This window comes from Eptesicus fuscus, chromosome 1 (assembly GCF_027574615.1).
Source record: "Eptesicus fuscus isolate TK198812 chromosome 1, DD_ASM_mEF_20220401, whole genome shotgun sequence".
Classification (NCBI taxonomy): domain Eukaryota; kingdom Metazoa; phylum Chordata; class Mammalia; order Chiroptera; family Vespertilionidae; genus Eptesicus; species Eptesicus fuscus.
Genome location: NC_072473.1, coordinates 75,845,255 through 75,872,337, shown reverse-complemented (window position 1 = coordinate 75,872,337; position 27,083 = coordinate 75,845,255). Strand labels below are relative to the sequence as shown.

At 37.1% G+C, this 27,083-nt stretch overlaps 1 protein-coding gene across 2 annotated transcripts in view; it reads right to left on the bottom strand.

Annotated features, from left to right (window-relative positions):
- The window catches only part of RNF128 (ring finger protein 128), a 137,613-nt gene that overhangs the window by 7,098 nt on the left and 103,432 nt on the right, over positions 1–27,083 (bottom strand). For both annotated transcript variants that reach the window (XM_008156329.3, XM_008156328.3), the window contains exons 3-6: positions 16,660–16,731; positions 12,289–12,371; positions 10,581–10,677; positions 9,398–9,566 (exon numbers count right to left, since the gene is read on the bottom strand). In XM_008156329.3, the coding sequence (XP_008154551.1) occupies positions 9,398–9,566; positions 10,581–10,677; positions 12,289–12,371; positions 16,660–16,731 (421 nt within the window). The remainder of the gene's footprint in view (positions 1–9,397; positions 9,567–10,580; positions 10,678–12,288; positions 12,372–16,659; positions 16,732–27,083) is intronic.

The following is a 27,083-nucleotide window of genomic DNA, read 5'->3' as shown; positions in this document are numbered from 1 at the left end:
AAGCGGTTAGGGGCAATCAGGAAGGCAGGCAGACAAGCAGTTGGGAGCCAGCAGTCCTGGATTGTGAGAGGGATGTCCGACTGCCCTGGGATCGGGCCTAAATGGGCAGTCGGACATCTCTTGAGGGGTCCCAGATTGGAGAGGGTACAGGCTGGGCTGAGGGACAGCCCCCCTCCGTGCACAAATTTTGTGCACCGGGCCTCTAGTATCCTATAAGGCTAGAAACAAAAATAACTACACACTAGTTAGTGAAAAAGTTTTTCACAGGATTGTGAGTTAGCAATATTGAAACTATTTTTGTGTTCTAGGATTGAGCAAATAAGTAAATATATTGTAAATAATGAGAGCCAAGTTTCTCACTGTAAGAGAAAGAAACTACAAATAGAGAAAGAGAAAGGCTAAAATAAACTCTGGGGTGCTGGCTTGGATATATCATTATGAGCTCACTGTGTTTCAGATGGATAGATAGATGAATAGATGCATGAAATGTGTGCATATATTTGCATGAGTACATATTTAACAGTTTTCTTCATTAAAAGGGTCAATATCAATGACACCCCAGTAGCAAAGAGCATAACTAGTGCCCAGATATTGGTTTCAAAATACTGTTCTCCAATAAAAAGCCCCTGGAAGAAATGGCTGATTCTAAGGCTAGGGCAAAGAGAGTATAAGATTAACCTAGGATTAGCAAATGGTCTGTAAGCCAAATTCATAGCTAAGATTGGTTTTATATTTTTAAAAGGTTGTAAGACAAACAAAAATGCAACAGAGACTTATGGCCTTTGAAGCCTAAAATATTGACTATCTAGCCCTTTACAGAAAAAGTTTGCCAATCCCTGGTGTAGAACATCTTGTAGTGCCAGAAAGTAAGTGCTCAAAAACACACACACAAAAAAAGATGGGGCATGTTGAAAGAAAACAGAAACCAACTTCAGAGAGTTCTCAATGACCAAATCTAGGACAATCTAAGCAATAAATAGATCATGAGAATAATATTTTAGAAGAAAAGAAATATCTACAAATCCATGATATCATAAATAATTGAATAAGAAATGGAAAAAGGATAGCTATTCCTTAAAATTGAAGCTTAATTAATGTAGGAAGAAGGATGGAAATAAAAAAAATCACCATTGGCACACACCTCAGTAATAGTTATTGCAAGAAGCACCAATTATTGCTAAAATTATTGGGTAAAAGTATGATGAGAAAGGATATTTTCAAGTGTCTATACAACAATTAATAATTACAAAGGGCAAAATAGTAACTTTAAAAGAAGAAGCTTGACAGACACCACCCTTAACCAATTGAACAAAGTTCAAACTATCAGTAATAAGACATGGATATCATGTGACTCATTATATGATATAAGGCAGAAAAGGGCACATCATTTCTGTGGTATTCTTGCCTAAAATAGAAAAGGACAATGAATTTAATCATTGAAAAACATCAGACAAGTCCAAATTGAGAGAAATTCTATAAAATAACTGACCAGTAGTCTTCAAAAGTGTCAAGGTCATGAAAGACAAAGACTAAGGAATAGACACAGATTGAAAACTAAGACATTACAATTAAATACAATGTGGACCTCTCAACCAATTAGGTATTGACAGAACATACCCAAACGTAACAAAGGCCATATATGACAAACCTACAGCTAATATCTTAATCAACAATGAAAAACTGCAAGCTTTTCCTCTAAAATCAGGAACAAGTGTGCCCACTCTCACCACTCCTATTCAACATAGTATTGGAAGTCATAGCCAAAGCAATTAGTCAAGAAAATGAAAAAAAAGCCCTCAAAATCAAAAAGGAAGAAATAAAACTGTCTGTTTCCAGATGACATGACCTTATATAAAGAAAATACTAAAGATTCCACCAAAAGACTATTAGGACTAATTTTTTCAGTATAGTTTCAGGATATAAAAGCAACATACAAAAACCATTAGTACATTTCTATACATTAACAATGAAATACCTGAAAAAGAATTAAAGAAAATCCCATTTACAGTAGGATTATCAATTTATCAAAAACAATAAAATAGTTATGAATTAATTTAACCAAAGAAGTGAAAAACTATACAATGAAAATTATAAAACATTGATGAACAATATGGAAGAAGACACAGATAAATGGAAACATCCCATGTTCATGGATCATAACAATTAATATTGTTAAAATGCCCATACTGCCCAAAGCCATCTATAGATTCAATATGCTCCCTATGAAAATTCCAATGGCATTTTTCACAGGAATATAAAGAAAATCCTAAACTTCAAATGGAAACATAAAACACCCCAGATAGCATAAGCAACAAAGTGGGAGGCATCACACTCCTGATTTCAAACTATGCTACAAAGCTATAGTAATTAAAACAGTGTGGTACTGGCATAAAAACAGAAGCATAGATCAATGGATCAGAATTGAGAGCCTAGAAATAAACCCAGGCATATGCAGTCAACTTATTTTTGAAAAGAGAGCCAAGAACACTCAATGGGGAAAAGATAGTCTTTTCAATAAATGGTATTAAGTAAACTGTATATTCACATGCAGTAGAATAAAACTGGACTCCTACCTTATACCACTCCCCAAAATGAACTAAAAATGGATTAAAGACTTAAACATGAGAACTAAGATCCTAAAACTCCTAGAAGAAAACATAGGGGAAAAGCTCCTTGACATTGATCTTGCAACAGTTTTTTGGCTATGACACCAAAGCACAAGCAACAAAAGCAAAAATCAACAAGTGGGAATATAACAATCTAAAAAGCTTCTGCACAGCAAAATAAACACTAGAATGAAGAGGCAACTTACAGAATGGGAGAAAATGTTTGCAAACCATATATTACATAAGGTGTTAATATCCAAATATATAAGGAACTCATACAGCTCAATAGCAAAAAAAACCCAAAAACCAAAAAATAAAAACACAAAAAACCCAAACAAACAAAAACAAAAACCCTCAAATCCAATTAAAACATGGACAGAGGAACTGAATGGATATTTTTCCAAATACATACATACAAATGGCCAACAATTACATAAAATGATGCTCCACATCACTAACCATCAGAGAAATGCAAATCAAAACCAAAATGAGATATCCTCTCACACTTGGTAGAATAGCTATTATCAAAATGACAGGTGATGAGTGTTGGTTAGGATATAGAAAAAAGAAACCTTCCCTGATAGGGTGTCTTAGTTGGTTGGTGCATCATGCACCAGAGTTGTGGGTTTGATCCTCGGTCAGGGCACATACAATAATCAACCAATGAATGCATACTAGTAAATAAGTGGAAAAACAAATAGAAGTCTCTTCCTTTCTAAAAAATTCAATCAATATATTTTTAAAAAATCTTTTTAAAAAAGAAAGAAAACCTTAGTGCACTGTTAGTGGTAGTGTAAAGTCACTATGGAAACAGAAACAGTATTGGGTTTCCTCAAAATATTAACCCTTTGCACTCGCTTGCTTTTTTCTCGAGCTGCTACCGATGCTAACTGTGTCGAGTCACACTCGACATCTGAGTGCAAAAGGTTAAAAAGATAACTACCACATGATCCAGCAGTTCTACTTCTGGTTATATATTAGAAGGAAATTATATCACTATCTTGAAGAGATAGCTGCATTTCCATGTTCACTGCAGCATTATTCACAATAGCCAAGACATGAATACAACCTAAGTGCTCATTGACAGATGAATGGATAAAGAAAATATGATTATATATACAGAGTATTTATTATTCAGCCATGAGGAATAAGAAAATCCTCACATTACATCAACATGGATAGACCTTGAGAACATTGTGCTAAATGAAGTAAGCCAAAGAAAGACAAATACTACATGAACTCACTTATATATGGAATCTTAAAAAAAAAAAAAAAAAAGCTTAACTCATTGAAACAGAGAGTATGTTGGTAGTTGCCAGGGTGGGGAAATGTTGGTCAAAGTGTAGAAACTTCCAGTTATAAAATTAATAAGTTCTGGGGATCTAATGTACAAAATGGTGACTATAAGTATTATGTACTTAAAAGTTGCTAAGGGAGTAGATACTAAATGTTTTCACCATATGCAAAAATTTTATAATTATGTGAGATGATGGTTTTCTTAAGTAACATGAATGTGGTAATAATTTTGCAATAGACAGGTGTATCAAATCATTATGTTGCACACCTTAAACTTACATAATGTTATACAGTATATTAAGTATGTATACGTATATCTCAATAAGGCTGGGGGGTGGGGAAAGAATAAAAAAAGGTAAGGCAATGTGTGATCCTTGGACAGTAAAAGAACATTATTGGGTAAACTGATGAAATTTGAGTAACATCTACAGTTTAGCTAATATTTTATCAGTTAATTGCCTGGTTTTGATCATTGCATATGGTTATATAAAATGTTAACATTTGGAAAAGTTGGGTGACAGGCATATGGGCATTCTTTGTACTATTTTAAACGTTTTTGGCAGCTTGAAATTATTTCAAATTAAAATTAATAAAATTTAAAAACCTGTATTGGTCTTTACCCCTCATGGATTCTGATTTAACCATTCTGGGGTAGAGCCCAGTCATCAGTAATGTTTAAAGTTTCTTTGGGTGATTCCAATGTATAGTTAGGTTTAAGAACTAACACCCTTATTTAGTGGTTCTCAAAGTGTGGTCCCTGGACCAGCAGCATCTGTATCACCTGGGAACTTACTAGAAATAAATAGCACATGATCTCACTCATCTAGGGGAAATAATGAACAACATAGACTGATGAACAAGAACAGACCCAGAAACAAGGAGGCATGGATCAGACTGTCAGGCCTCGGGGGGAGGGTAAGGAAGGGTGGGGGTAAAGGGGGAGATCAACCAAAGGACTTGTGTGCATGCATATGAGCCCAACCAGCGGTTAAGGACAACAGGGGGGTGGGGGCATGTGTGGGGAGGGGTGTGGGATGGGAATGGGGGGACGAGGACAAATATGTGATATCTTAATCAATAAAGAAATTAAAAAAAAATTCTCAGGTCCCACCCAAGATCTACTCAGTCAGAAACTGGTGGTAGCCCCTGTCTTTTAGCAAGCCCTCCAGGTGACTTGATGCATTCTTAAGGTTGAAAACCAGTGCTCTAATAAAACTTAGCATAATGATTGGACATGCAGACAGAAATTAATCAATCGCATGTTTACAAAGTTATTTAAATCAACTATCAATATAATAATCAATGGTTAATAGGCAAGATACCCAAACTAGTAATACATAATCACATAAAAAATTAAATCTAGGGTTGGCGAGTGTTGGTCAGTGGTTGAGTGTCAATCTATGAACCAAAGGGTCACAGTTTGATTCCTGCTCAGGTCACATGCCCGGGTTGTGGGCTCGATCCCCAGAGGGGGGTGTGCAGGAGGCAGCTCATCAATGATTCTCTTTCATTATTGATGTTTCTTTCTCTCTATCCCTCTCTCTTTCTCTCTGAAATCAATAAAATATATTTTAAAAATTAAATTAAATCTATTCTAGGTGATTATTCACTCAACATTTATTTGTTATGTGTCAGACTGTTAGTTGTGGATATAAACCAGTGAATAATAAGATACTGTCAGTATCCAAAGGAACTTTTAAAAGTTTTAATACAATTCAGTGCAATAAATGCGATAGAACTTGTATGGAAGCAGACATAGGACCACACATCAACATGGTTAGACCTTGATGGACAGAAGTCAAGGGAGGCTACTCAAAGGGAGGCATGTTTTAAAGGAGGAACAGGAGTTAGACGGGGCTTCTCCAATGTTGGGTGGAGGAAGAGGGAAGAAATGGGCAGAGAGAAGATAGTTACTCAAGCTATGACTGTGAAATTAAGGTTGGAAATTAGGGAGTTGGTTAGAGAAAAAGGATGAATCAATAGAACAGGGGAGAGGGAAGAATCAAGGATTTCCCTAGTTTCAGGTTTGAGGCACCTAGGTGAGTGTTACTATCATTCAGATGAAGAATAGAGGAGGCATATAGACCAATGGAATAGAATAGGGAATGCAGAAATCGACCCAAACCACTACGCTCAATTAATATTTGACAAAGGAGGCAAGAGCATACATGGAGTGAAGACAGGCTCTTTAATAAATGGTGTTGGGAAAATTGGACAGATACATGCAAAAAAATGAAACTAGACCACCAACTTACACCACACACAAAAATAAACTCAAAATGGATAAAGAACTTAAACATAAGATGGGAAACCATAAAAATATTAGAGGAATCCACAGGCAGCAAAATCTCAGACATATGTGGAAGCAATTTCTTCACCGATACAGCTCATAGGGCAATGCGAACTAAAGAGAAAATAAACAAATGTGACTACATCAAAATAAAAAGCTTCTGCACAGCAAAAGAAATACCATCAACAGAAAAACAAGAAAGCTCACTGCAGGGGAGAACATATTTGCCAATGTTATCACTGATAAGGTTTTAATCTCCAACATTTACAGGGAACTCATACAACTTAACAAAAGACAGATAAACAACCCAATCAAAAAATGGGCAACGGACTTAAATAGATACTTTTTGAAAGAGGACATAAGGAAAGCCAAGAGACATGAAAACATGTTCAAAGTCACTAATCATCCGAGAGATGCAAATCAAAACGACAATGCGGTACCATCTCACACCTGTCAGAATGGCTATCATCAACAAATCAACAAATGACAAGTGCTGGTGAGGATATGGAGAAAAAGGAACCCTTGTGCACTGCTGGTGGGAATGCAGGCTGGTGCAGCCACTGTGGAGAACAGTATGGAGTTTCCTCAAAAAAACTGAAAATGGAACTGCCATTTGACCCAATGATCCCACTTCTAGGAATATATCCCAAGAAACTAGAAACACCAATCAGAAAGGATATATGCACCCCTATGTTCATAGCAGCACAATTTATAATAGCTAAGATTTGGAAACAGCCTAAGTGCCCATCAGCAGATGAGTGGATTAAAAAACTGTGGTACATCTACAAAATGGAATATTGCTCTGCAGTAAAAAAGAAGGAATTCTTACCATTTGCAACAGCATGGATGGAACTGGAGAGCATTATACTAAGCGAAATAAGCCATTCAGAGAAAGATAAATATCACATGATGTCACTCATTTGTGGAATATAATGAACAACATAAACTGATGAACAAAAACAGATCCAGAGACAGAGAAGCATCGATCAGACCGTCAAACCTCAGAGGGAAGGAAGGGGAGGGCGGGGGTAAGGAGGAGAGATCAACCAAAGGACTTGTATGCATGCACATAAGCCTAACCTGTGGACACAGACACCAGGGGGGTGAGGGCATTAGTGGTGGGGGTTGAGGGAGCAATGAGGCGATAAGGACACATATGTAATACCTTAATCAATAAAGAAAAAAAAAAGAATAGAGGAGGAGGAGGAACATGGATCATCATTTCATTTGTTTCTCAAATTCCCTGCAAAAACTGTTGTGCTTACCATCCTCTCCCACAAGAACAGAGCACAAAAAAAAGGTTGGAACTTTATAAAACAAGTCTAGCAATAAACGGAGTTATCTTGTACACTCTCCTTTATCTTCACTGAATTCTATTACCACATAGTTATGGGAACAAAATCTCAATCTCATCTGGGGCAAATATATTATGATTTCCTGTTATAGGCCGAATAATCCAGAGATTATTAAGATTCTTATGATGACGTTATACTCTAGGATATGTCTGAAGATTAGATTACATGCAATAAAATGTTTACATTTGTATAATGTTCCTCCTGAGATCTTCAGAAATAGTATCTATGGCACTGATAAGACTACAGAGGACAAAGGTTTATGTCATAGGAAGCTGACATTTGGCATTTCACAAGTCATCTTGACATTTAGTTTTTCTTCTGCTTCTATGCCAGAGTTAGTTTATCTCTAAACTAGAGACCCGATGCACAAAAATTAGTGCAAGAGTAGGCCTTCCTTCCCCCGGCTGCTGGCACCAGCTTCCCTCTGGCACCCGGGAACTGGGCTGGCTTCCCTCTGGCCACCCGCAGGCACCGGGACCTGGACTGGCTTCCCTCCACCCCAGCTTCGTCAGGAAGGATTCAAAATGATGTCCGGAAGACATCCGGTTTAACTAGCTATTACCCTTTAATTATTATAGATGAGGATTAAATAAAAAAATTTAAAAAAAAATTCAAACCATCAAAAACCATGAAAAAATTGGAAGTTAAAATCAGGGAAAATATTTTGTATAGAGATTTTCTAAGAAAAAAAGTCACTGAATTCCCTAAAATTTCTTTACTATTATGGTATTATTAAGCTGCAATACTGATTCACATGAATTTTCATGAATAATATACAGTACTTTCCCCTTATCAACAGGGAATATGTTCCGATACCTCCCAGTGGATGCCTGAACCTGTGGATAGTACAGAATTCTATATCTATTATGTGTTTTTCCTAACCATATATACATATAATAAAGTTTAATTTATAAATTAGGCACAGTAAAAGATTAACAAATTGAGAATAAAATAAAAGTCAAATGAATGTGCTTTCTTAAAATATCTTATTGTACTATACTCACCCTACTTGCAATGATGTGAGATGATACAATGCTATGTGATCAGATGAAATGAGGTGAATGACATAGGTATTGTGACATAGCATTAGGCTATTATAAGGATTGGTTGAACACAAGCACTGTAATACAGGGACAGTTGATTTGATAACTGAAGTGGCTACTAAGTGACTAACATGCAGGGAGCTTATACAGCGTGTAAGATTTCATCACACTACTTAGAACGGCACACAGTGTAAAACTTATGAATTGCTTATTTCTGGAATTTTCCATCTAATATTTTCAGACTGTAGTTGATTGTAGGCAGCTGAAACCTTGGAAAGCAAAAACAGGGATAAGGGGGCACTATTGTATTCAATTTTAGTTTCCAAGGTTTGTTCATTTCATTGTAAATAATCAACAGGTGGCAGCATATACTATTCTTAAGCAAAGTTTCAATCTGTGCAAAAGATGGGTTCTGAGAACTTGTATACAAATCAAGCTTTTGTAAATTGAATTCTATTTTTATCATTTAAGAACTCCTTTTTTAATTGCTGATTGGTCTGCAATAAACAATGGCTTATAAAATTTAAAGTTTCCCCTAGCCTCTGTAAATTAACAAGCCAACACTTAAATGCATCAGAAAGAAGCTTTCTAATAAATCTTTTTCTTCTGTAATTCCCACTCCAGAGGTATTTCATCTGCTTCAGGTTCATTTGAATATATGTATATTAAGCTAAGGAAGAGATGCATCCTGCAGTGCATTGTGGTTCATAGAAAAATATCTGAAATGCACTAATGGATGAATGAAACAAATGCTAAGAACCACAAGGTATCATTTGTGGGGCACTTGACCCTCAGCATGGTGCTTACTTGCTGACTGCACATGTTCCTCCAAAGGTGGTTCATCTGCTCCCTGAACTGAAGCATATCCAGATGATGCAGTCTCACTGCGATTATCCTCTTCATGAGGCGAGGCACTATTAGATGCTTCATTGGATACAGGGACTTGTAAAGACACGGATCCATCTTCAATATCCACCTTTGGAAAACATTTGAACAAATTAAAAGACTCAGAGTACATGCTCTTCTTTGACATATCATACAAAGTTTATTCATAGGTGACTTATTACAGCAATGGTTTTTCTTTTAAATATATATTTTATTGATTTCAGAGAGGAATGAAGAGAGAGAGAGAAACATCAATGATGAGAGAGAATCAATAATCGGCTGACTCCTGCATACCCTATACTGGGGATCGAGCCCACAACCCAGGCATATGCCCTGACCTGGAATTGAACCTTGACCTCCTGGCTCAACTACTGAGCCATGCCAGCTGGGCTATAGCAATGCTTTTAACCTTTAAAACCTATAATCCCTTTTAATAATCACAAAAATCTCTTGCTGGTCCCAGCCAGAGCAGTTGGAGTAATTGGGTCCATCAATGGGGCAAAAGATATTACAAGCAGATTGTCATCACACCTGACATATTCATCTGGGTGATCCCAGTACTTCATAATACAATGCCTGATACAAGGTAGGCAATAAAAAAATATTATGCTGTTCTTTGGGGAATTGAGAATTACTGTATTCTATATCTCCTCAAATCAGGAAGATTTTGTTGAGTTTGACTTTCTGTTGTGTGTACTGTGGGAGGGGTAGTTTTTTTCATTTACCAAATATAATTATAATTTATTATTTATACTTTATGAAACTATACATGCTCATTTATCTACAAGTTTGGTTGTTATGGAATAGTAAGACAGTAAAAACGAGAGAGGGGTACTAGAAGCCAGTTGGAAGTTTATAAGAACATTACTTCAAATTCTGACCAAAAAATAAGTACATTTGAGAAAAGGGGGAAAGACAAAAAATGGAGGTAGTCCAACATGGCACCTTACTGTCACTATGATATAAATAGGTTCAATTTTTGGTATACCCTGTAAGTCTAGCACATTACATAGCTAAAAAATAAGGATGTCATTCTCCTGATGCCAAGATACATAAATAATACATTGTTTGAGTTCCTTCATATAAGCAGTTTAGTAATGTTTACCTCAATTCCCAAAGCTTTGAGTATATCACATTTGCACATGGGGCAAGTCCTATGTTCTAACAGCCATGGATCAACACATGTCTTATGGAAAATATGGCTAATGAAGGAAAAAACAAATAATTTATCAGTTGTGAAATAGCAACAACACTTTGCCTAATGTACTAACAGGTTACCCTGTAATTTCACTTAGTCTTTTAACAGATGCTTTTTTTTTCTCTTATAAACACACTATTACAGCAGCGATTTCCAACCTTTTTTTTATCTCATGGCACACATAAACTAGTTACTCAAATTCTGTGGCACACCAAAAAATATATGATATTTTTTGCCAATCTGACAAAAAACTAGGTATAATTTTGATTCATTCATACCAGACAGCTATTGTGTTGGACATTGTCATTTTTTATTTGACAATTTAAGGGAAAAGAAATCAGTACCCCTGAATAAATAGTCAGGTATTGCATGTTTTAAAAATTCTTGTGGCATGAAAATAACCGTATTACAGCATAAATACTGAGAAGGAGCCACAGGAGCAAAATTTAGAAATTTCATAATATAGTATTTTTTAATATAAAAGCCCTATTATTCTAGCTTCAAAAGAAATAGTTTCAATACTCATTATTTGAAAAGTGGCTAAGACACTGCTGTCCTAAGACTTTGTTCAGTATTTCAGATCTTAATTATCTTGTCATTTCCTAACTGTAAAATGGTACGGTTGGTCATTCCCAATAATATAGTATATACAACATAGTGCTGATTCTTTAGGCAATGTGATACATGCTTAGAGCACCACTTTTTAGTAGCTAAAAGAAAGAGTGTTAAGAACAACATTCAGGAGAGAGTTAATAAATAAAAAAGCCCACAAAAGAATGAATTCTTCCAAATAGGTACTAATAAGTTGATGTTATGTTTTTTCCTTAATAGGATTGCTAGCATGAATTTAAATAATCTAGTATATATATAATTGTGGTGATGACTAGGTTCTCAGTTTTATATGAAACTAGAGGCCCAGTGCATGAAAATTCATGCACTGGAGGGGGATCCCTCAGCCTGGCCTGCCCCCCTCACAGTCCGGGAGCCCTCAGGGGCAGGAGGCGACCCAGCGATCAGGGGAAGGCAACGTCCCATCACACCTCTGCTGCTGCCACTGCCAGCAGTGCAAGCCTCGGCTGGCCCTGGTTACCTGAGCCTCAGGTGGCTCTGGGCAGCTGGGCAGCTGCCATCTGAGGCTTGCCTGTGCCTTGGGCCGGCCTTGGGTGGCTGGGGGGCTGAGGGGACTGGGGGACTCCAGAGGCAGGCCGCTCCACACGCCTGCTGTCCTGATGGGGCTGAGGAAACTGGGTGCTGCCATCTTGTGGCTGTGGGCACTGCCATCTTTGAGGGCAGGGCAGTCAATTAGCATATTCCCTCCTTATTGGCTGTGGGCACCACCATCTTTGTGACTGCGTGAGTGTCAATTAGCATATTCCCTCTTTATTGGATAGGACTAGTTTACAAATTTTACCAAATCATGGAAACTTTATATAATTAGCCATATACCAATTTCAATAACATTAAAAATAAAGCATTCTCCTATATTCAAATGAAAATAACAAAATAAATACTTTATTTACATCAATTTGGAAACATTCAAAATAGTTTCCCCCATTACAATCATTTTTGTAAATCAGCTATTCTTATTGATGATATAAATGAAAATCAAACTTACTTGCAGGTTAAGATGCGCACTAAATCATTTGGTTTATACAATTCAATACACACAGCACAACTATCTCCATCAGGACCAATTTCCTATGGGCAAATAGTTATTGTTACTCTAGTGGATAAGAAACAATACATTAAACTACAGAGCAAGATCAGAATATACATGTCTTAAATTGCATAAATTCCTATAGAAAGAAGAACATCATATCACTAAATGACTATGCTTAATAAGCAATTTAAAATTATTTACACTTAATTAGAATCTTTAAAAAGTCAAACATACAGAAACAGAGAGTAGAAACGTGGTTGTCAGGGACTGGAGGTGGAGGAAATTGAGAGAAGTTGGTAAAAGGGTACAAACTTTCAGCTATAAGGTCTGAGGATCTAATATAAAACATGGTGATTACAGTTGATTACACTACATTACATAATTGAAATTTAAAATAAAATTATTTAGACTTAAAAATGTAAAAGAATAAAGTTATCTAAAAGGGGAATAGCACAAAGAAAAACATGGAGCACTTATTTAAACATTTTTCCTAGATTTAATTTACAAAATGCCATTTGTACAATTCTTTAGCTATGCTGTCCCATTTATTTATTTTTATTATTTTTTAATCTTCACCCGAGGATATTTTTCCATTGATTTTTTAGAGAGAATGGAAGCGAGAAAGACAAAGAAATATCGATGTGAGAGAAACAAATCAATTGGTTGCCTCCTGCATGAGCCCTGACCAGGGTCCGGGCTGGAGAGGAACCTGCAACTGAGGTACCTGCCCTTGACCAGAATCGAACCTGCAACCCTTTGGTCCACAGGCCCACACTCTATCCACTGAGCCAAACCGGCCGGGGCATTTTAAAGAAAATTAAGATATAATTCACATACAGTAAAATTTACTCTTTTTAGTATGCAGTTTTGCAAGTTTAGACAAACATGCCACTTAATCGCCACCAATCAAAATATAAAATAGTTTTATTACCTCAACAAATTCCTCTCTACCTTTGTAGTTACCTCTCCTTTTACCCCCACCCTCTGGCAATCACTGATTTGTTTTCAGTTCCTATACTTTTGGCTTTTCTAGAATTTCATATAAATGGACTCCTGCATTTGAGTCTGATTTCTTTCACTTAACATAATGCATTTGCAATTCATCCATATTGTTGTGTGTATTGGTAGGGTCCTCTCCCTTTATATTGCTAAACAGTATTCTGTGATATCAATGTACCACAGTTATTTATCCATTCACCAATTGAAGGACATTTGGGTTCTTTCCCATTGTTGGTAATTATTAATAAAGCTGAACAATTGTGTACAAGTTTTTATGTGAACACATTTTTTCCCCTCTAGAGTAAATATTTGCTGGGTTGTTTGCAAAGTGTATATTTGACTTCATAAAGAACTGCCAAACTGTTTTCCAAACTGGCTGTATATTGCATTCTTACCAGCAAATGCTTGAGAGTTCCAGTTTTTCCACATCTTGGCCAGCTCTTGGTATTGTCAATTGTATTTGTTTTAGCCATTCTAATGAATGTGCTGTGTTATTTCATTGTGGTTTATATTTGCATTTCCCTGATGACTAATAATGTTGAGCATCCTTTTATGTGCTTTTTTGCCATCCATATATATTTTGTGGTAACATGTCTGTTTTGCTTATTTTTCACTAGGTTGCTTGTTTTTTACTGTTGAGTCTTGAGAGTTCTTCATAGATTCTGGATACAACTCTTTATCAGATACTAGAGGCCTGGTGCATGAAATTCATGCATGGGGGCAGGGAGTCCCTCAGCCTGGCCTGCACCCTCTCCAATCTGGAACCCCTCAGGGGATGTCTGACTGCGGGATCGGACCTAAACCGGCAGTCAGACATCCCTCTTGCAATCCAGGACCATCGCTGGCTCCTAACTGCTCACCTGCCTGCCTGCCTGATCACCCCTAACCTCTCTACCTGCCTGCCTGATCACCCCTAACCGCCTCTGCCTGCCTGCCTGATTGCCCCTAACCACCTCTGACTGCCTGATCGCCCCTAACCGCCTCTGACTGCCTGCCTGATCGCCCCTAACTGCCTCTGCCTGCCTGCCTGATTGCCCCTAACTGCTCTCCCCTGCCGGCCTGATTGCTCCTAACTGCCTCTGCCTCGGCCCCCGCCACTGTGGCTTTGTCCAGAAGGATGTCCAGAAGGACATCCGGTCTATTTGGTACCCTTCTATTAGTATAAATGGGGTTTGTAGATATTTTCTCCCAGTCTGTTGCTTGTCTTTTCATTCTCTTAACAGTGTCTTTCAAAGAGCACAAATTCTTAATTTTGACAGAGTTAAATTTCTCATTTTTTTCTTTAATGGGCATATTTTTGGTAACACATCTAAGTAATCTTTGCCTAACCCAAGCTGTGAAGATATTTTTCTCTGAAGTTTTCCTCTAAAAATTTCATAGTTCTAGGTTTTATATTTAGGCCTGTGATCCATTTTGAGTTAATTTTCACAAAGGGTATAAAGTATGGATTGAGGTTCATTTTTTGCATATGAATATTCAATAATTGCATATAGAGACCCAACAATTGGCTATTTTCTTCATTGAATTGCCTTTCTACCTTTGTCAAAATCAATTAACCATATATCTGCTGGTCTATTTCTGGACTTTCTCTTCTATTCCATTGATTTAAATAAAGATCTCTCCTTTCTCCAATACCACAATATCTTAAAAAATAATTCTTCAAATCAGGTAATGTAACTCATCCAAATTTGTTCTTTATAAAAATTGCTTTGGTTATTATAGTTCTTTTAATTTTCCTTATAAGCCTAGAATCAACTTGCCAATTTCTATAAAAGATCCAACTAGGATTTTGATTGAAACTGCATTGAATAAATAGATTAGTTTTTTTTGGGATTCATTTTTTGACAACAGTGAGTGTTCTGACCCATGCACATTTATTTAGGTCTTTCTTGATTTCTTTTTTCTTTCATGCTTTGTAGTTTTCAGCATATAGATCTTGTGCATATTTTGTAAGATTTATACCTAAGTGTTTAATGGTTTTGGTGCTATTATAAATGGTATTTTTTATGTTTATCATTTCATTTACTAGAACATGCTGAGCTATGTTATGAAAATTTATGCAACTACCCACTCTGTCCACATACCCTATACTACTTATGATCAATTGGTGTAACATTAAAAGCTACATCCACACAGCAGCACAGATCTTACTGATTGTTGAGCTTAAATTTGTGACCACAGTTGCTATCACTCTAACATTCTGATCTCACCAACCAACAAGCCACATATACACTTTTACACTGTAGCTGATTTAAAATGAAGAGCAGTAGAAGCAACATAATATGACATGGCATAGAGAAAACCCTAAAGATGATTAGTCATATGTGCTCATTTTTCAAACTGTGCTGTCCAATATAGTAGCCACTAAACACATGTATCTGTTGATCCCCTGGAATGTGGCTGATTTGAACTGAAATGTGCCATAAGTATAAAATATACACTAGATGTTTAAGACTGAGTAAAATGTAAATGTAAAATATTGCATTAATAATTATATATTGATTACATGTTGAAATGATTATATTTTAGATATATGGGGCATTAAAATTGATTTGTCTTTTTAAAACTTTTTTAATGTGGCTACTAGAAAATTTATTCATTTTTTATTTTATTGAATTGGTATTTTTTATTTCAAGAAGTTCTATATTTTTGATACACATTTTACACATTGATGGTAGTTTTCAACTGTCTTAATCTGAACCTAATTATTCAAGTAAAGCTATATTGAAGCATTGTATTAGTTTCCTATTGTTGCTAAAACAATTTACTATTACTTTATGGTTTAAAATAACAAATTTATTTTCTTATTGTCTTGGAAATCATAATTTAAAAAATCAAGGTGTTGGCAGTGCTGTGCTACTTCTGAAGACTTCAGGGGTGAATCCCTTTCCTTACCTTTTCCAGATTCTAGAGGGTGTCTGCATTCCTTAACTCATGGCCCCTTTCTTGTGTCACCCAACCTCTTGTTTCGATGTACTGTAGTCAAATCTGCCCCTTCCTCCCTCTAACAATGATTCTGTGATTATATTTAGGATCCACCTGGATAATCCAGGATAATCTCCCCATCTCAAGATCCTTCCTTAATTTAATCACACCTGCAAAGTCCTTTTTGCCATATAAAGTAACATTTACAAGTTCAGGGACTAGAACCTAGATAGCTTTGGGGGTCATTATTCAGCCTATCTTCAACATTAAATAAATTTTTAAAAGTTATTAAGATTTATAAATTCCAATGAAAATACTACTTTGGAAGAACATTTAGCTTTAAGGATGGCTTGCTAAGCATTGCTTTAAAACAAAAGGCATTTTTTTAAGTCACAAATGTACCTTGTCCCCTTGTTTCAGTGTGCGTAGTTGAAGCCTTCCAATAGCTTTTTTAGCATCTGCCTTTAATTGTCTCTGTAATAAAAAAGAATAAGTATTACAAAAACTATTAAAAATACAATGATAAAGTTAGAGAGAATTAAAATATTTATTCAGTTAAATGGATTTTAAAAGATAAAATTTTTTAAGAGATAAAGTTTAATTAATTATAATAATTGTCCTACTTATCTGATACCGGGCAGTATTTTTTAAATTACTGAAACTTTTCACTTATTATGTTTCCCTAACTTCTTAAACAGCATCTTCGGGCTATAATAGTAAAAGCTACGTGTCCCCATTCCAAATGAATTTAAATGTTATGAATTTTCAAAGCAACTTTCCTATTTTCAAGCTCAGAGAATCTTAAAGTACATCTTTTCCTTTTTTTTTTTATCATTTCTCACTTGGTAGAAAGTACACAGGATTTTGATTTAAATGGACCTAGATGCAAAATCTGACTTTGTTACTTATTAAATGAATAATTCTTTGGGCTTGTTTACACATCTATAAAATAAGGATATTACTAAACCTTACAGTGTTATTTGGTATTAGGAAAAAAAATTACTGTTTATAATCACTACTACCTTGTAAGGAGAGTGGCTTCTGAGATTGGTAGGCCTGTTTTTTCTTCTACTGAGCACATACCTAGATGAGTCTGGGCATGCAAAGACAAGCCCCAGGCTCACTTAAGGAATAAGTACTAAAATGTAGTACATAATTGAATCAGAAGTAAAATTGGGGTATAGGGGGAAATATGAGAGATTGGGAAAAGATAAGAGAGTAATCAATGAGAAACTCTCCCTCTATGTGAGGTGAACCGTCCAAAGAAAAAAATCTCAGGTGGTATGATTTATTCAGTGTTAATCTGAAGTTATTTGGGATGCTGCAAAAAGATCTGTCCCTGTCATTAAAATCTACCTCATACACAAATACTTCAACTGAATATAATATATGTGTACATCAAAGAAGAGGCCAGTTGTCACACCTGGATGGATACACTGTGGAATAGAGAGATAGCATGTACAGCATGTCAAGATAATAAACTATCTTCCTATTTTAAACTGCAAAATGAACAAATTTGGTAGAAATTCAGTAAAAAGTAAGCACCTAAAACTAGAGGTCATTGTGAGAATGTAAACAGTTTCCTCATCCCTATATATGTATCTCCATCCCCAGCAGGGAGACCTACATCTGACATTTGTGTTATGTGAAAATTAGACATAATTCAAGTATCTAGCATAATATCTGGCATATAGAAGACACTCAATAAAATGTTTATTAAATAAAAATATGAACTACTATTCAAAATAAGCATAACAGGTTCTTGTAACATCTTACCTTATAATAGACAAATATGCAAATTGACCGCACCTTCGCTACGCCCAAGCCATGCCCACCAACCAAGCCACGCCCATCAACCATGCCCACCAGGAAACCGTTGCAGGGACGCTGGGTGTGGCGGAGCCCAAGGCCGGGAAAGCTGCCCAAGGCTTTCCGGGCCTTGGGCGCCAGCGGGGTGACTGCGATCGGGTCGCAGGGACGCTGGGGTGCGGCGGAGCCCAAGGCCGGGAAAGCCGCCCGAGGCTTTCCGGGCATTGGGCACCAGCGGGGTGCCTGCGATCGAGTCGCAGGGACGCTGGGTGTGGCGGAGCCCAAGGCTGGGAAAGCCGCCCGAGGCTTTCCAGGCCTTGGGCGCCAGCAGGGTGCCTGCGCCCATTGCAGGAGACCACTGGGGGTCGGCTCCTGCGATCGGGTCGTAGGGACGCTGGGTGCGGCCGAGCCCAAGGCCAGGAAAGCCGCCCGAGGCTTTTCCGGCCTTGGGCGTCAGCGGGGAGCCTGCACTGATCGCAGGAGACCACTGGGGGTCGGCTCCTGCGATTGGTAGCAGGGACGCTGGGTGCAGCCGAGCCCAAGGCCACCGCCCAGGGCCAAGCCCGGACCCTGAAAGAAGGCAGAAGGCGGTGGCCACAGCCAAGGCCTGGGTCCCCGGTGCCGGCAGAAAACTGGTGCAGGCAGCCAGGTGGATGAAGGTCTAATGCACGAATCTTCGTGCAAATGGGCTACTAGTGTTTATATATAACTGTAGCAAATATATGTTGGAAGGGAATGATCCATGAATGTAGGTATGTAAGGAAATTCCTTAATGCTTAAACCTACCTCCTATATAAGATATCATTTTGTGAAAGGTATTTGGCTTAATGCCAAGAAGATTACTATCTAGACTATTTCTTTGCTGTCACAGGAACAGCAGAAACTTCTCAGATTGTTAACTGACCAGCAAATATAACTTAATAGAAATAATTAATAGGAAGACCTAGTTCTCAGAAGGAAAGAGGTGCTAATCGAAGCCCCTTCATTCTCACTTTGGGACTTATGAGTTAACTCACAAGAAGAATTCTATGATGGCACTTTATTTTGAGCACACATATTTTCCCTTCAATTTTGTTACTTATATTATCCTATATAGTAAAAGGCCAGTGACCATAATGGCATAACGACCAGAATGACCAATCAACCAGTTGCTATGAGGTGCATTGACCACCTCTCAGTCCCTCCCCCCAGCCCACAGGCTATGATCACTGGATGGCCAATGGGGAACCATGGGGAACTGGGGTGGGTGACGGCAGGGCGGAACTGGGGACTGGCAAGCAGGCAGAAGACAGACCTCTTGGTCCCGCCCGCAGGCTCTAATCACTGGATGGCCAACGGGGAATCACAGGGAACTGGGGTGGGCGGCGGTGGGGTAGACTGGAGCTTGATTGCAGGATAGGCCTAGGGACCCCACCCATGCATGATTTTGTGCACTGGGACTCTAGCCTATATATATAAAAGCCCAGCGACCAAACAGTGGAACAACCAGAACAACCAGTTGCTATGATGCACACAGCAGCGGTCAACTGGCCTGATCTGGGCCCTGACCGCCCCCCCCCAACCTCCTGTGGCCCCTTCCCCTGGCCAGTCCCGACCCTGATCGCCCCCTCCACCCTGATCGGGGACAGGGCCACCAGCCAACCGCCCATGGGCCCTCCCCCTGGATCCTCCCCCCTGCTGGTCAGCCCACCATAGACCCCGATCAGGGGGTCCAGCCAGCTAACTTCCCAGGGTCCCTCCCCCTGGCCAGCTGGTACCCCAATTGGCCTTAATCGCTGGCCAGGCCGAGGGACCCCATCCATGCACGAATTCGTGCACTGGGCCTCTAGTAAGTATATAATAGAGTGACAATGAAAGGAAGTACACCTAGGATCTTTAGAACTGGAAGAACTTTTAGAGTTCACTTAGCCTGATATCAAATCTGATAGATAAGAAAACTGATGCCCAAGGAGGAGAAATGCCTTGCTCAACATCTCTGAGTTCACAGTTAGTCCTACTGAAGCCCAGAATTAGTGTTCCTTCCCAACATCAAGGTAATCATCTTTTTTTTTTTTACTGTGGCTTAGAACAGGAAGTTGGTACTACTTCCTTATATTTAAAAATATCATTATATCTGTTACCTCATTTAATTATCACAACAACCTCCTGAGGGAGATAATATCCTCATTTTAAAGATGAGCAAATGGAAGCTTGGAAAAGTAAAAAATAAAAACAAAGACAAAATAAAACAAAAACTGGTCCAAAAGGGCATGCCACTTCTAAATGATAAAGCTGTTACTGGAACTCTTCATATTCTAAGATTCCATTACAATACACCTATCCATGACTCAGCTACCTTTTGAAGTTTTTCCAAATCCTGGATTCTATGGTCTTTCAAATTGTTGCCAGTCCTTAAAGTGAATAAGCAGTATGCCAACAGGACCCTGACCTTGGCCTAGACTTCCAAAAGTAACTACTTTTTTTGTATATAGATCACAAGCTATTTAGATACCAAGATTAGAAAAATGAAAATGATAAGTAAAAGAGCCAAGAACAGGAAATGAGAAAAGGAAAACATGTAGTTAAGTCTTTGACAATTATTTTACACTTTGTTGTTAGAGCACTTCTGAATTAGGCTTAAGCAACAAACTCTACGACAATTAGAGAGATGAACTCACAAGTTGGGGATACAAAAATACAGAGCAAATCCCAAGATGCCAGAAGATTTTAAGCAGCGGACTTGATTATGAAGAATTTATAAAAGATTTGTAGCACAGTAGAAACCAATGTTTAACAAAGCAGCCCTGGAATTAAAAAAAAAAATCATTTAAAAGGAAGTTTGAATATTTCCAGTAACTCCTCCTGAGCTTTTGTAAAAACAAAAACAAAAGTCATCTTCTTTAAATATGGATGTGAGCCATGTGATTTTGGTAAGAAGCACAAACTATATTTTTGGAACTTGGATGAAATTCACTTGCAAAACTGCAAATAGTATTCAAAATATTTCACTGTCAACACTGATAGCAAAAGATTCCAAGATGCATTCATTCCTATAAAAACTGAAATATGAGAAGAACATTAAGATCAAGTAGTTTATATTACATACATATGCTTGGATAATATTATTTAAGTCCAATTTCTGGGTGCTCAAATATGTTTCAACAGTTTAAGACAATATGCCCCAAAGCAAAATGTAATTAACCTATTATTCCTTAAAAATAACTTCAAGATTATATCTATTTTCTTAGACAACTTACATTAGACACTTTTTCAATGTCTCGCCACCATATCAGAATTCTCTTCTATTCTATAAATTCCAATAGGACATTGTTTCTACCTCTTACCATATTCTGTAATTGTACTATTTGTGTATTTTTCTCCCGCTAGATTGCTAGGACTGGGTGTTTATCATGAAAAAAATCCCATAGTTCTTAGTCAGTGCTCAAAGATTAGCTTCTGAATTTAGAAAATTAAAACAGATTTTCATTATTTTCTCATCCAAGTCACAGTTTTACTTATTAAAAGCCTCTACTCGTTAAATTTAGGAAGAGTTTAGATAACATGTATTGGGCTCCTACCATGTGTCAGGTTCAACACTAAGCTTAGTGTCATCTTGTTTAATCATTAACAATCTTATGGAATGGGTATTTTAATATCAAAGTTTTATAGACAAGAAAAGGTTAAGAAGCTTGACTAAAGTCTAGGCAGCTGGTTAGCTGCAGAGCTGTGATTCGATCCAACTGGCTTTAAAGCCCATGATCTCTCCACTATAGTATACTGCCTCCACTCTGTCTTCAAAAGGCTTCATATTCCTTATGAAGACAATATAGAAAATAAATAAGAAAAAAGAAATCTCAAAGTCAGCTATTATCCAATCTTCAAATCCTTCCTAAATTGGCTACTTACTGAGATTTGGGGGAACTCTTTTAAACAAGTATATTATAACAACATACTCCCACCTCTTCCTCCCCATCTTAAAAGATACCTGGTAGAAGAATATTTGGCAGTAGAGTTGTAGGCTAATTCAAAGAGGCTTAGTTGTTGGCCAATTTTTTTTTACATAAGCATAATGTCATTATTTAAGCTACTCAAAAGCTATGATTGCCCTAGTCACTGAAGAATCTCAGGTATATAGTATTTTTGGTTCTGATTGGAGCTTTATCTGGACTGAAAATGATATTCTTCATAGTTCATTTGTGTCTTTATATCCAATTAAGTAAAAATAATGTTTCAGTCTGGTGATTTTTTAGACTGGTTTTGGTCCCAAGGCATTCAGATTTTAGCTTAACTGAAACCTATATGAATAACACTAGCCATGTAGTCAAACCTAATTACCTGATAGGGGGAAGGGCCTGCAAAGGCAAAAAAGGAGGGTGTGCCTGGTCAATGTGGCTCAGTGGTTGAGCATTGACCTATGAACAAGGAAGTCATAGTTCGATTCCCAGTCAGGGCATATGCCCAGGTTGCAAGCTCGATTCCCAGTGTGGGGTGTGCAGGAGGCAGTTGATCAATGATTTTTTTTTCTCATCATTGATGTTTCTGTCTTTCTCTCTATCTCCCTCTCTCTTCCTCTCTGAAATCAATAAAAATATATTGTTTTTTAAAAAAGAGAGTAGGGTGGACAAAAGAAAACGAGATTTTCCTGCACATAAGTCATGATTTTAAAAAAAGATGATTTTTCTTTTATTTTGAGAGAGAAAGGAAGGGAGAGAAGAGGGAGAGAGAGAAACCTCGATGTGAAGGTGAAACATCAATCAGCTGCTTCCTGCACAACCCCTATTGGGGACTGAGCCCACAACCCAGGCATGTGCCCTGACTGGGAATTGAACTGGCAACATTTTGGTACATGGGAGGATGCCCAACCAACTGAACCAGGGCTAGTCACCACTTTTTAAAACAAATATTTTCTTAAACATTTGGCTCAGAATGTATAAAACAGAATTCTTAAAATCAAGAATTATAGTAAGAGGATTTCCCCCCATATATTCCTGTGAACAAAATCAATGTCTAAGTCATGTGGTTGTTTAGATCTATAAGAACTGAAAAAAAATCTATCTTTTCCAATAAAAAAACCCATGCATAATATTTGAATGAAAGCATCCCTAAAGGAAAGAGGAAGTACAGACAATAAAATAGCTTCCCATAAGTCTATAGAATTCCTGAGATGGAGGTAAAAAGGAGTGCAGACCACTCACATGCAGGTGATCACTGCGAATAATATGAGGAAATGCACTGTCAGGAAAAGAAGTAAGGAAAAGGGGATTTCAACCTGGTAGATAGGTATGGCTCAGATTATAGCATTTTTCAAAGAAAGACAAGCAAAACATCTAGAATTAGGGATATAAATATAGAGTAAGTAAATATGTAAAACTCCTGAAGCCTATAGGAGCTTCCTTTTATTCAGTGAGAAAATCAGAGAAAGACTATAAAACTAGGTCCAACTCACATAAGACTTTGTTTAATTTACTCTTATTACATAAGAGACAAAATAATGGTTTTATGAAAGGCACTAATTAATTCTCAAATATATGCAGAAACAGAGACATGCATGCAAACACACCCACCACAAATGTGTATAGTATATTGATAGTGCATGCAGATAGCTGATAAAATCTTTCAGTTAATTTCACATACTAGTAGAGAAAACTTAATCTGACTAGAAATATTTCAAATATTTTTAGTCATGCTATAAATTCATGGATAATTTTTAAGATAGTATTGTAGCTTAGTTTTCCCTTGTCTGAGACCACACAGGAGTGCTATCTCTTTGGCAGGAAACTACAAGGACATGTGTGGCACATCTCTGCTCAGGGACCCAAATTGCGTTTCAGGGTCCGAGGCTCAGATGGAGACTAGGCTGGCTCACTAGATAATTTTGGTAGTAAACTGGCTATGCTGCCAAAAATCAGGACCTCAACAATGAAACCAAATGCATATCATCAATCTTGATTGTTGTGTCAAGTCACCTTGACAAGCTGGTACAACATGGTCCATTGCTCTAGGTATCTATAAAAACCATCCATCACCATCATAATGAGCACTTTGAGTGCCACATTTCTGAGGTTGACCAAGGGCCAATCACCCATTCCTTGGCAATTTGCAAGGAGTAAGCATCTAGATCTATTCTGTTATCTCTCCTCACAATCCATCCCTTTGTTCTTGGTCAAGGTGTTTTAAACAACACAACAGTCATAGTTATTTGGGCTTTTACAGTTAGTACAGCATTTATATAAAAGGTAAAGTAAGAACAAGATAAGCATATGTAATACTTTAGAAGCCAACAAAGGGTGAAAATAGTCCCAAAGAAACAATTTTTTCAATCTATAAGACCATTGCACATATATTGATACTGATGTACTAATTTAACATCTGTTTCCTCCCTTGATCTATGACCACTTGAACTTCGTGGTAAACTGTACACAGCTATTTAATATAGTAATGAACTAAATCTATTTCTTCCTCAGGCCAATCACTCTCCACTATTATCACATCCTAGGGAGGTTTTAATTTCCCAATAATTTGATTATCATATGATTTATTTATATAAGGTAGTTGAATCTTACCAATAATACTAGTGTCATGCCATATTATAATATGGTTATGATACAGTTTGGTTACAAAATAAATAAGGAAATGTCACAGATTATTTATTAAAACTTCCTAGAAAAATTTTCCTCTGCTCACCTACCAGATATTATTATGTACAAATGTTACCAGTGTCAATGTTTCCATTATTTATAGGTTTCAGGTTAGGTGAAGACAAAGTCAATCATATGTCTCAACTCATATTATTATATATTTATAAGTTCACACTGACTGTCGTGCAGCAACACCATCTCCTTCTCCTGGGGAACACATGAATGTCATTCAGGTTTTTTTTTCCTATTTCTAAATGCTAGTTTTACTTTGGTCCACCCTTTGGTCAAGATCAGTCAGAGATCAGCAATGTAAGTTACAATTTCACCCAGGAAATTTCCATAAATTTGGGGATCTGCATGTGTCTCAAAGATGCTCACTCTATGCTTCCAAAGCTAAAAATGGAAGGCCATTACCACAGGGCTACTTGGGCCTCCATTTGCAGTAAAATAGTTAACAGACTCTGTTGTCTCAGAATATATGCTCCTTCCCAGCCTTGAGAGCTAGCATTCTCTAGCATTATCCGTTGGGTCCATATTAGAGTATTACACTTAGTCATCTTTCCAAGCAGATTCTCATTATTTTCTCTCCTCTTGGAAGATGCTTTCTTCTAATCTGTCTAATTTTAGAGAGTAAATTCTTTTCTTTTGAAAGTCGCTCTTCATTAAAAGTAAATTCAGCTTGTCTCATTATATCTAGGCCAGCTTCTATTTCATGTAGAGCTCACTTTTATTTCACTGGCCAATGTAAAATCCAACACATGCCTTGTTGCCATTGAGTATTAATTGCTTGATTATGGTTAGGATACATGCATTGTATCACCAAATGCTGGGTGTCCCATGCCAGAGTCAAAAGTATAGTGGTTACTCCAAGATTCAGTTTAGTCTGACCATGCCATAAGGTTTTCCATAATCTTCCTTGTTTCAGGTTTGGATTGTTCCTAGTGGAGACATATATCCATTATGTAATGCCTAGTATGTTATTTTCATTCATAACCCACTGATACTTTTCATCTTGTTTAAAATTTTTCCACCCACAAAAAAGGGATGATATGTTTTCTTACACATCATACTATGATATGTCAGGCATGCAGGTACTGTGTGCTGCCCATTATATTTGGGTATTTTGGTCATCAAAATACCCAGTATATGGTTATACTGTACATTTATCAGTTTGTCTTACATTAAACACAATGTGTCATAATGGTTCATGGGGAAGAAATTCCTGAATATTTTAATGAATTCCTAATTTTCTAATGAGGGTAAGTTTCTGTAACTCAGCTTCATTACCATTTCTACCCATAAAATAGGGTTAATGCTGTTAAATATTTAGTAATAGTTATAGCCATCATATACATCAAGCTCTCTACCTTTTTTTAAATCCTCATCCAAGGATATGTCTTTTTTATTGATTTTAGAAAAAGAGGAAGAAAGAGAGAGAGAAAAGAGAGAGAGAGAGAGAAAGAGAGCAAGAGAGAGAGAGAGAGAGAGAGAGAGAGAGAGAGAGAGAGAGAGAGAGAGAGAGAGAGAAACATCGAGCAGTTGCCTCCTGTATGTGCCTGGACAGGGGATAGAATCCACAATCTAGGACAATCTAGGTATGTGCCCTTACTCAGAATTGAACCTGAACCTGCAACCTTTTTGGTATATGGGATGACGCTCCAACAAACTTAGCCACCCTGGTAGGGAAAGTTCTCTACTTTTAAAAAATAAAAATAGGAAGTCACAAAAATTAAATAACATGTCAATGACATTCTAGCACTCTCAAGTATTTATAAGCAAAAGAGATTATTAGTCACAAATTTAATCCTTTAGTCACCAAGTGATAAACAGATATAGCCCGCTAAGTAGTGACAGAGGCCTTCTCAAAAACCTTCTCTAAAAGATGAGGAGTTTTAATGCTATTAATTATCATTTATACACAAGTTAATATTCATAACTATAAAATATGAAAATTATTTGAATAAACAATGAGACCAGAGTTAAATATCCAATGAAACTTGTGGAACACCGGGCAGTTCTTTATAAACTGTATTACTTGCTGACAAAGTTTAATGCCATGTTAATAAAGTTTTTATTACACTTAGAATATAGAAATACAGACTCCACCACAAACATAAGCAAACCAACTACTCTTATAATTATAACTATAACCTTTGGGTAGTTACTCATACATGACACATATTTCTTTCCAACCTTAGAGATAAAAACAGCCCAATATACAAATGTCAAATGTTAACACAGTGTGAAATTATTGAATGGTCTGGCACAGGAATTTGAAACATCCTTTTGACTATAGCTAATAACAAGCTGAACCTGCCACCAATGTGATAGCTGCTTCTTTGAGAACGACAGAAGTCAATTAATTTTAAATACTGAAATAATCATCACTCATTAACATAT